Source organism: Lepisma saccharinum, chromosome 26 (assembly GCF_977018435.1).
Source record: "Lepisma saccharinum chromosome 26, izLepSacc3.1, whole genome shotgun sequence".
In the NCBI taxonomy this organism is placed as follows: domain Eukaryota; kingdom Metazoa; phylum Arthropoda; class Insecta; order Zygentoma; family Lepismatidae; genus Lepisma; species Lepisma saccharinum.
The window spans coordinates 26,152,935-26,164,709 of NC_139254.1; the positions used below are offsets into that span (position 1 = coordinate 26,152,935).

At 36.7% G+C, this 11,775-nt stretch overlaps 1 protein-coding gene across 1 annotated transcript in view; it reads left to right on the forward strand.

Moving 5' to 3' along the window:
* The window catches only part of LOC145979599 (sodium channel protein Nach-like), a 121,888-nt gene extending 113,246 nt beyond the window's left edge, over nucleotides 1–8,642 (forward strand). Inside the window, exon 10 of the mRNA XM_083112565.1 lies at nucleotides 7,983–8,642. Within this exon, the coding sequence (XP_082968691.1) occupies nucleotides 7,983–8,401 (419 nt within the window). The 3' untranslated portion in view covers nucleotides 8,402–8,642. The remainder of the gene's footprint in view (nucleotides 1–7,982) is intronic.
* The last annotated feature ends 3,133 nt before the right edge of the window (nucleotides 8,643–11,775 follow it).

Genomic DNA, 11,775 nt, shown 5'->3' on the forward strand with positions numbered 1-11,775 from the left:
ATTCCTCGCAGAGCGCCAAAATGAGAAGAGGTATTGATGTGCATTGGTGTGGTCTAGCACGAAGTCGGCATTCCAAAACATCCCAGAGATGTTCTATGGATTTCAAATCAGGACTCTGTGCAGGCCAGTCCATTAGTGGGACGTTGTTGTCGTCAAACCACTCCCCCACAAGCCCTGCAGTATGGACGGGTGCTCGGTCATGTTGAAAGACACAATGGTCATCCCCAAACTGGTCTTCGACGGTAGGCAGCATGAAAGCTGTTAAAATGTCAACGTAAGCTTGTGTCCTGACATTGCCATGTAAAGCAACAAGGGGGCCAAGCCCCCCTCCAGGAAAAACATGACCACACTGTAACCCCACCACCTCCGAATTTTACTGTCGGCACTATACAGGCTGGTAGATGTCGTTCACCAGGCATTCGCCACACCCACACCCTACCATCGGATTGCCATATTGTGTACTGTGATTCATCACTCCACACAACGGTTTTCCACTGTTCTATGGTCCAGTTTCCACGCTCCTTGCACCACACGAGGCGGCGTATGGCATTTGTCTGTGTGATGTTTGACTTATAGGGAGCTGCTCGGCCATGGAAACCAAGTTGCCGCACCTTGCGCCAAACAGTAATGGTACTTGGAGTAGATCTTGATGCAGTTCGGAATTCCTGTGTGATGGTGGCGATGGATGATTAACAATAATGCTGTACAACCCTCTTCAACACTCGATGGTCTCTGGAGGTCAACATGGTAGGTTGGCCTGCACGCTTTTGGGTTGTACACATCCCTTCACTATAACATTGGAAACAGTGGACAGAGGGATGTTTAGGAGGGTGGAAATCTCACACACAGACTTCCTACACAAGTGGCACCCAACCAACTGACCACGTTGAAAGTCTGTGAGTTCCTCAGACCATCCCATACTGCTGTCTCACACTGTCTGCAGACTACTGAGTTCGCTGACTATGTGTTCCACGCGGTAGATGGCAGTACTGTGTCGCCCTCTATGATAAACACACGTTTCGCGGTGTGTCCGGATACTTTTGATCACATAGAGTATGTTGATCTTCGGTTTGAATTTTCATTATTAGTTTGACAAGCCACATGTTCAGTTTGTTTACTATTTTCATCGTCTTTGCTCAGTCCTCGTCCTTCAATCAAAGTTTTGTTAATAACACTGTTGCTGATGGCCTTTCCTTGCTCCAGAGAAATAACCCTAGTTCAAAGGTCATTTACCATGGTTACAGAGCTACAGGTAGCAGCAGTCTGAACTACCTTCATTCTATCTAATTCAGCATTTAATGTTTCAAATCTAATCTCATGTTGAGTAAGCTTCTGTATAATTTCCTCATTGCAGAATTCTAACTTTGCCAAGTTGCCGTCATGACCTTTCATTTGTTCTTGAATATTTGAAACTTCGGCATGCATTGTAAAAATACCTTTATCCAATTTGCATCTCAACTCACTGCTAACAGCTTGACAAGTTTGAGTCACATCTTGTAACAATGTTGAATATAATCAAGCCGGCTCGTAAACCTAACATTATGCTGCTGTAATTAGTTTCGAATGATCTGAAACTTCTCTTCCAGTTTTTCATTATTTTTTTACAAATCTTTTTGCAACGTTTCATTATTTTGTTGCAAATTGTTTCACAACATTTCATTATTTTGTTCCATATCCTTTTGCAACCTTTGATTATTCTGTTCCAAATGCCTTTGCAACTACTTTTGCAACATTTCATTATTCTTTTACAAATCCTTTTGCAACTCCCTTTGCAACATTTCATTATTTTGTTGCAATTCACAGCGAATATTTTGTAGAAACTTTTCTTGAAGATTTTCATTATTTTGCTGCAAACTTTGGATAAAAGTAACTTGAAATCCGGCAATTTTCTTGTCCAAGTTTGGATTCACTGTGTTTGTATAAGATTTTGTAAAAAATGGATCAAAATCTGGATTACAAGATTTGCAAAAATAGTCCTCCTTGGTAGAACTAAATATTACCCAGTGCATGATAGTCAACCTCTACATTCCAAATGTTCCCATTTATTGTAGCTATTGCACTTCACAAGACAATCTGCTTCTATGTTACTGCAACAAATAATATCCTTCATTTGGTCAGCATTTTCTTCATTAGTTTCATTTTCACTGAAACTATCGATAACATTGGATCTTAAGAAAACTCCTGTTCTTAAGTTGTAAGAATGTTGCTTCCGATCCATTATTTAAAGTAATCAGAAGATAACTTCCACACTATATATTCACAAATCCTGGCTAAAGGTCACCATAGTTGTTGATGTTAGGTTTTAAATTAGCAACAAGCACAAAATATATAAATTATTTTCAGAAATGAAATACAGAAACCAACTTTCAACTATATATCCAAATTAAATTGTGAATGTTACAAGAAGATGACAGTCACAATCGCTAGGTATTACATATCTCTTATTGCTTCATGTAACCTTAGGAATATAACATTGCAAACGTGTGAAAATTAGCAAAGATGCAGGCATAAGAGGCACCCAAAAGTCAACCTCACTTCCACGTAGTACACCAGGTAACTGCAACGTTGCACACCAATGAGGCTATGGCATCTGGACCTACAGCCAGTATAATCCTCCGTAGGGCTATGTTGTTTTGTGTTTGTCCTTCTGTGTGCTGAGTGTCCTTTTACAGCCTCAGCTTTTAATAGGTACAGTCTGGCTGCCTTAGCCGAAACCATGGACAGAAGTCCGCATGCTCCAACTGGACTTGTTCAGTCTCAAAATAGGTGTGACGGCAGAAATCACATACCTCTAATTACGACTGAAAACGATGAGCTTTTATTTGAAACCATGGATAGTCCTGGGGCTAGAATCATAGCCAGAGATGCACATTAGAGCTTGTTAAGTTTTCATTTTTGTGAAGAAATTATTTGTACTCACTTGTGGAGTGTAATATGTAGAGTTACGTACTTCTTAGTAAACTTAAAAATTACAATTTTGTGTGGTGCAATGACTCACAATCTTCCAAATAGTTGTTGCAAGTAGAAATATGAAGGAAAATCCATGATATTCTGTGAAAATCCTTTGCTGTGGAAACATCAATGAAGTAAGTAGAGATATATTTCAAATTATGGAAGGGTTCAGAATGAAAATAGAAACACGCAAATCTATATCAACGAAATATTTCAGTGTAGTTTGGCTGGTGCTTCTACCTGCTTCTCCTCTTGCATTTGTAACAGACCTTTTCAGGTAGTTTTGTCTTCCTTGACTGGACTGTAAGGATGTTTTAGACGTAAGAGACAGATGTTGATTTTATCTATGGTAAGAGGCTGATCCCCGTAGTGCTGACAAACCCAAATTTTCAATTCAGTCAATCAATCAACTAGCAAAGATGTGTCCATGCTATGAAGAAAACACAAGTTCTGATAGGCTTTTTTTTCTTAAGTGCAGTAATTTATTATGACCAGGATCCTTACAGAATAAGTTATTTCTGTATATTGTAAGGCGTAATCATGACCGAAAACAAATTTTGTATACCCCATTGAACTCTTTACATAACTGGAACGCAGGAAGCAATATTCAATAGCTTTGAAAAGTGTGTCAGTTCTTGCAACTACTGTTAGTTCTTCCATGTTATAAAGGAAGAAATTGTGGCGGTTATATTCATGCAGTCAATGTTGTATAGTATCAAGTGTTTCTTCGCTAATTTACGTAACATATTGTCTCAAACATGTTGAATATTGTGGCTGTGGTATTTACCATTTCGATACAGGACATTGAGGGTTTATACTAGGCAACCCAACTTACACAAGGCTTTGGTATGTTGTGTCCTTTAGCGTAGGCTTAATTTCGGGGTTGTCAAGTGCACAATAGCTACATCACAGATCTGTGGAATAATATGAAGCATCATACAGAGTGGCCTCAATAAAAGTTGCCCTATTCAGAGCCCTCTGGAGTCCGTTTGAAGAATTGCATTATGGCGAAACATGGTAGAGGAGACCAGGGGAAGTGAATGCTGACGAAAAGAAAAATAGTTCAAATTTTCACAGCCAGGTTGAAATGTGCGAATTAAAATTCATCTACTCTGAGCCTTCTAGAGCTCATTCGAAGCAACAGATTGCAGTGAAACTTGTAGAGAGGCTATTGAGATAATGGGGAAGTGAATGCTGACAAAGAAAATATAGTTTAAATGTTTACCAACAGGTGTCACTGAGGTGCTGGAGTGTCAGCAGTAATTTGAGTTTATGTCAGTATAGCAGCATTCAGTATGCGCCCCGTCAATGTAAATGAAGCTTTGGGAGCATAAGAAAACATTTTCAATGGTCTTGCGAAGCGCTTTCCGAGATGTTGTTCATTGTGCAACAGATTTCAGCTCCACATTTCAACCTAGTGGTGAAAATTTGAACTTCTTTTCTTCAGTATTCGCTTTCCCATGGCCTCCATAGCATCTCTACCAAGTTTCAGCGCAATCTGATGCTTCAAATGAGATCTTGAGGACTTTGAGTAGGGCAACTTTAATTGTGGCCACTCAGTATGTTTTAGAAAAGTTGTTACAATAATTTCATACTTTCCCCATTGGTCATAAATGTATAGTTCCTTCTTCCAATTGTTTTTTTTCATTCAGTCTGTCCGAGAACTGCATGCAATGAAAAAGCAACTAGAAAGAAAGAATGCAGGATACAGCATTCCGTGAAGGAATCATGAACAATCTTCACGATGGGAGCAGATACTTGAATTTCGTCATCATCTTTCCGCCTCAATTTTCCTTTCTTGTCAGGGCTGGGGGGGGGGGAGATAATATGTAGTATATTTATGTAATGAATTATATATTTATACATAGATAGGCCTACCCAAAGATTTATTTTTTTGTATATGTCTGTATGTGGAAAAGAGAGAGTAACAGAAAGATAAAATGAGAGAGGGAAAAAGCAGTAATTCCTTTTAATTCTAGAAATAATTCTGTCTGACGTTCAGTAGTAATAACAAAAAATTAATTATGACTATCCAATAAATATTTAATGTAAAATTTTTGACAAGGATTGCTGTTTGTTTAAGTTCAGTGCAGATTAAAATATTTCCCATAACATAACATGCACAACAGTCCATTGAAGGACCAAGACCGGGTGTACTTACCAACTACCTGTCTCACTACCACCTGATCCTACCCACTCACCCACCTGAGGTGGGAGATCATCCAACCAGTCACGGGAAGACATGTGGTCAGCACGACGAACCCCCAGTCTTTGTTCTACGTTTTCATGACCAGGTTACTCTACTCATTGGTAGCTCTCCAATTTCCTCACGATGGTGGGTGGCCACCGGTTCCATACACAGGCTGAAATTTCCCCCAGAAGACTCGAACCTGCATGCGTCCCATAGCCGGGACCCAAAGCATGACCAAACGGCCACGGTCCAGAACAAAATCTTTCCCATGTGAATTTTATTTACATACGTTTAGACCACTAAAAAAAGGAGGGCTACAGGGGTGGGCAATTGTCTACCCAAAAATTATTCTTCCCATCCGTTTGTAGAATTGTTCAATAAATAAGTATGTTCTGGAATATACACTATGTAAATTTTGTGCATGAATATTGTCGATTCTAAAAAATTAACATTAATGAAAATAGTCAAGGACAATTTGCCAGGTCATACATGTGCATTTCATTTACAGTTTCTACATATAAATGTTTCCTATCAGTTTCGCAATAACATGATTTTCTTGCGATTAACTTACAGGAAATCATAAAGAGGGTAGGGATGGAATGAAACTTTCAGTGAAGTGTGATAGAGATTTATAATCAGGCATGGTTGGAAGTTTTTAGAGTTTAGAAACATCATAGATTCAGGCGAAGTATTCAACGGAATTTGTGGCCCTGTGGCGGAGCAGTTGGGTTCGAATCCTGGTGCCTGGGCATGGATGTTTGTGAGTGTCCATTCATCAATTTCATCATATCATCACTCATCCCCACCTTCACAAATTAGCCAAAACTGGCACAAAAGGCGAAGTAAAATAAAGCAAATGAATAAACAATCAACAGAATTTGGAAATGCAACTGAAGTAAATAAGAAATTAAAGTTACGTCACGAAATAATCATATGACTATTGTTTGTTTCTAAGTCAGATAGATTTTATGCTCAGATTGACTAATGAAGACTAGAGAAACAGTTTGAAGTGGGATCCGAATCAGTGTGCATTGTGTCTTCACCAGGGATCGGATCCGGAACTTCTTCATTACAAGGTGACAACGTATAATGCAATCGAAGAGAAAATGTCCAGAAAGAACTCACACCAATCGTGTAATTTCATCTTCATAGAAGATGCCTCTATTTAAAAAGGCAATATACAGTACAGTATTGCCATGGTACTGCCTGAGGATTAAAACATTTGTTCCATATATAGGCAAAATTATTTCAATTTTTTTACAAAAAACAGCCCCGTTGTTTATGGAGTTGCCTTGATCCAAGAATGAAACATTGTGCAATTGAAAACTACTACTTCAAGTTTCGAAGTTCTATACATTAGTGAAATTCCATTTGTTTAAAAATAAACAGTGACTGATTTCATTTATGTCACTTTTCTGCTGATCTTGGATAACGGTAACTACGAGGTTCACTAATTAGGTGAAATTGATGCCCAAGACACAAAACACAAATCACACAAAGGCACCAGAGACTCGTTTGGGCATGGCTGCAACCACTGTTGATCCATTTCTAGAAAGTGCCACAATATATAGGAACATATACATAACAGAGATATTTTAATATTGTAAAAATATATAAAACATAACTAACCATCTGAAATAGCTTGGCTATATGTTTTATTCAAAATTCAATATAAAGGGGTCTCGTGATGTTGATTGATTTATTCAGTTTATTTAAAACGACATTTCTGCCACATTTGTCTAATCTCGATGATTGTGATGAAAGATGACAAGATTAAATGGCTGAGTCAGTCACAAGCATATGTGGATGACACCCAACACAAGTCCCACAGAGAATTGTACTGGCTGCAGATCCAGAGCATTTTTGGCCTGAAACATTGCGGTTATAAAATTGTTGTTAGCCATGGTACTTTACAAATATAAATCCAGACCTGGATGGAATCACAGTCGTTCTACTACTTAAAATTAACTATTCTATATGTATTAATAAAGAAATTTTCTTGAGATATCAGCAGGTGATTTCAGAATGGACTTCTAAGCTTTTGAGAGTTCACTCTGATCTTCAGGGATTGAAGTGATGTTAGCTGATATCCAGAGAAAACCTCGTTATCATTCGATGGCAGGAGTGTTTCAAGAATTATTATATATACAGGGTGTACCAGAAGTGATAGCGCAAACTGAAACGGTAAAAACTACATGATTGAAGAAGCAAAATATTATCAGTAAGCATGGTGTCGCAAGTGGTTGCAAGATATTTGCGAATGTATTGTTACGATTTGCCTCTGACTTCATGGTTTGTGTTCGTTCGTTTGCCAGCCCATATTTTCTAAGACTTGTACTGTACTTTTCACCATTTCAGTTTGAGCTATCAGTTCTGATATACACTGTATATTATTTGTGACAGCTATTTATATATTAGAGGCAGGTATTCATTCAATATGTTGGTACCGTCATCGAGTTTTAATCAAGGGGTCCCGGGTTCGATTCCTGGTGGAGGCGCATAGTGGTCCGGATCCCACTTTAAGCTGTAGGTCCAGTCCCGATTAGCCTTACTGTGCATAAAGTGGACTTAAAACACCAACTCAATCAATCAATCAATCAATCAATCAATATGTTTCTAATGAATTGTATATTTTACTCAACACATCGCACCTTAAATCCAAAATATGAAATTACCTTTATGTAAATAGAAATGAATTAAAATTTTTCTTTATGTCAAGTACAGGTATATTTCATCATTCAGAAGTTTCCTTCATATTCTACTTTTAAATATTCAACTTTTGTTTATGATAATGATCATTTTCTGCAAAATGCCTACTGAATTTTCATGTTTTTTACAGTTTCATTTGGAGGAACAGTGGGTCTTTTCCTCGGGTGCAGTGTTCAGTCAGTAATGGAGATTATTTACTTCCTCACACTTCGATTACTGTTCAATATGTGTAGGAAAGATGAAGTGGCGAAAGACGTTAATGACAGTGAAAAGAGTCCTTCGGACCCAGGTATTCTACACAACAATAAGAGAAGAGTTCAAAATATCATTAACCGAAACAAGGATCTTCAATATCAACCAAATATCAGGAGAGGCAAAATGCCACACAATAACAATGAAGCTGGAAATGTTCAATATGTGGAGTCTCTGATTCATCTTAGAAATACTACTGTAGCTCCAAAACTTTTCAAGGATTTGAAACTTTGTCCCGAAATTTTGAAACCAGAGATACATTTCTCTCCTCTTAGATTTTACCAATGGAATGAGTAATAGAGTTGCATAAAAAGGCCAGATTTTATTGAATTGAAGTTCTTTTTTAATAAATAGCTCGCTATTTGCAGGGAAAAACCTGGAAAGTTTGTATGTTTTGCCAATTGCAACAAATCGTAATTCACTTGTAGTTTCTATTCTGAATCTAGACGTTTGTGATGCAACTAGCTAAATAATTTTATATGGTGTAGCAGCCAAGAGGCAGATATTGCCCACCATTTCTTGTGTACACACACACACACACACATGCCATGTGTCTACCCAGTGGCTGCTCTATGAGAGGTTTGTTACAGGCAGTGGTTGACAACTAATGTGAATCTAATCTTATATTAGTCAGCAAGTCTAGACTTAGTCAAACCATTACTCATTTTGATTAAATCATCATCTATTTATTGATATTTACCATTAATTAAGTGTGTATAAAAAACAAAGGTATTTACGAGTAAAATTGTTCGGATCAGGGCATCGACTTTTAAGAAATGAATTTACCAGTTTGCAGTCTCCTGAAGGTTGAGCAAAACTAGTTATGTGAATCTGTGTACTCTGTGCAGATATATTTAGTAAGCATACTGAGATATAAGATTACGCTTGAAAAGACAAACGCCCATTCAAAAAACTGGCTTTTTTTAAACCACTGCTTATGGCTAGCTATGAAATCCATGTTGTAAGTTATATTTTTAATTTCAAAATGGGGGTGCTTTTACAGTAGAGAGATAAACAAAAGCCAGAGAACAAGAAAAATACTGTTAACTCATGTATTTTCATTAATTTGAAACACGTTTGGGGAAAAAGCTGAAACAAGCCATGGAAGAAAACTTAGTTAAAAGAAATCAACCTTTTTATGTGACTACTTCAACTCTAATGAGTATACTCATATATATTGAAGAAAATTTGGTGAAGCTAACTGTTAACACATAGGAAATTCTAAACTTTGTTAAAACAATCAAATACGTAGTGATAGTAACTGTAATTCAATATTGCATGAGTTTAAAATTCGTTACATGCAGTTGGTTAAATCATGTAGGAATTGGGGCAGAACTTATTCTGCAACTACTACACTGTAACACATATAATCTGCTGTGATAGGGTTTGGAATGGGATGAAGAAAAATAGTTATACGAGGGTGTACCAGAAAGAAAGCTGATTTTTTTTTAAAAAAGCCATGTATTTTTCTTTCTTCTTTTTTACAAAACAACCTTATCACCTTCAAAGTACTCTCCATGACACTTAATACATTTGTCCAATCTGTGATTCCATTCTTGGAAACCCATCTGTTGTGATGGCTGACAGCTCCTTCCTCGTTTTTTTCTTCACCTCTTCTATGTTGTCAAATTGCTGTCCCTTCATGTCCCTCTTCGTTCGGGGAAACAAAAAAAAAGTCGCACGGAGCAAGGTCGGTGAGTAAGGGGTGTGGGGCAAGAGAGTCATGCTGTTCTCATACATCGGCCATCACAAAAAACGAGGTGTGAGCGAAACTGCTTTTACGAAAAAAATCACCGTGACCAGAGACAACCTTCCCCAGCGAAGCCACTGAGTGTACTGAACTCACAATGAGTTGCTCAACACTTCAACACTTGCCTAGTGGGAAAAATGTGTACTATGGATGCTCCACCCAGCGCAGCGCTATTCCAGTTTTTTTTGGGTACCCCCTCGTATAGGTTTCATAAGAAATTGAAATGATGGACCTCCTTGAACAACCTTATAATCAAGAGGCCAAGTCGATTTCCAGTATTAGGCAGGTTCAATTCTAAAGAGATACTGTCTGGATGGAATGGAAAGAAGACAAGTTTCTTTTCAAGAGATATACTAAAACCGGTATGACATAATAAAATCCATTCCTAAGATAAGGAGAGACTATCTGAATTCCAAAATTTCCATTTCCAAGATGGATGATCTACTTTTAAGGTAAGAGGTGAGAAAACCATTTGATTAGTGATATTATACAAGATAAGATTCTCACCTGAGGAGACAGATAATTCATTATTAATAGTCTACAAATGAAGAGAAGAAATCAATTGACAATTAAGTGTGACCTACTTTTATTTTAAATTTTCTTCCTAAAACGAAGACTGTGACTCATATTTATTTGGTATATTGTGGTGTCAATACAAGAGAAAAGTAATACTGTTCCCTCTATATTCCACTTTATGCTCACAAAGTTAAAAATTAGAAGTTTTAGTGATCTGATGCTGGGATATGACATTTATGTACTTTTCTATGGGTCCCACACCATAGCTGTGCTGTAAGGCATCAGCCTTTGGGTCAGGCTATGGGATGTGCACTTCAATCTCTTTTCCTCTGGTGCAGGTTTTCCCCATGTACTACTTTTTCTCTGCTTGGGTGCACCTCCATCTCTCTCTCTTTCTACTAACTACTTTTCATACATATGTCAGATGGTCCGATTTTGAATTTTGAAGCATACTGTCACTCAGATAATGTGTGTAGTGCTACATGATTCTGGCTATATTTGTGGATAGAGTTAAATTCACTGCTGAAAACAAGCATGGTTTTTACATTAGAAAATATTATTTTTATCTTACTTTCAGCAGCAAGTGCTCAATTCTTGCCACAAAATTGAAAACACATCAGAAAAGAAAAAGTTTTTTTTATTTTTAAATTTATTCTTCTATTTGATAAATGAAAATTCTGTATTTTTTCCATATGCTTATAGCATATTCTACACTGAAGGAAATGAGGTATAATTTGCAACTCTAGCATTCATAGTTTTTGAAAACCTTTCACAATTTTAAATTTCCTCTGAAAACAATCACTGCTTTTAGACTTGAAATTTAGAAATTCATTAAAAGAAACTTCTGCTGATTATTAAAGAAATTGAGTTTCTTTTTTTTTTTACAAGTATAGGCCTATAGTCTATTGTGTACTGAATAAAACGAGCTAAAATTTATAACTCGAGTATTTGCACTTTCCAATACATAAACTTTTATTTAAAGCCTTGTGTAATTTTAAATTACCCACCGAATACACGTTCGGCGTTGGTGACAGCAAAAATCGGCTTTGGCGTTTAAGGGTTGAAAAATAATAATAATAATAATAATAATAATAATAATAATAAAACAAATAGAATAAAAATAGCAAAGCAAAATTAAAAGAAGAAAAAACATTTTTGTCTTTTGATGCGAACTACAACCTATAACTTCAAGCAAATTTTATGCATGATTATCCAGTGAATCCTAAATTAAACTGTTTCACATGCTAAGAGCTAAAAACAAATTCATGCAAAACTATTTATTATTTAGGGAAATTTCTAACATTTTGATTTATTTTGACATCGATTAATAATTATAGAAGTATGTATAATGTAATAATATGTAAAACCCTTGAACATAAATTATAGGTTCTTATATAAGAGTATA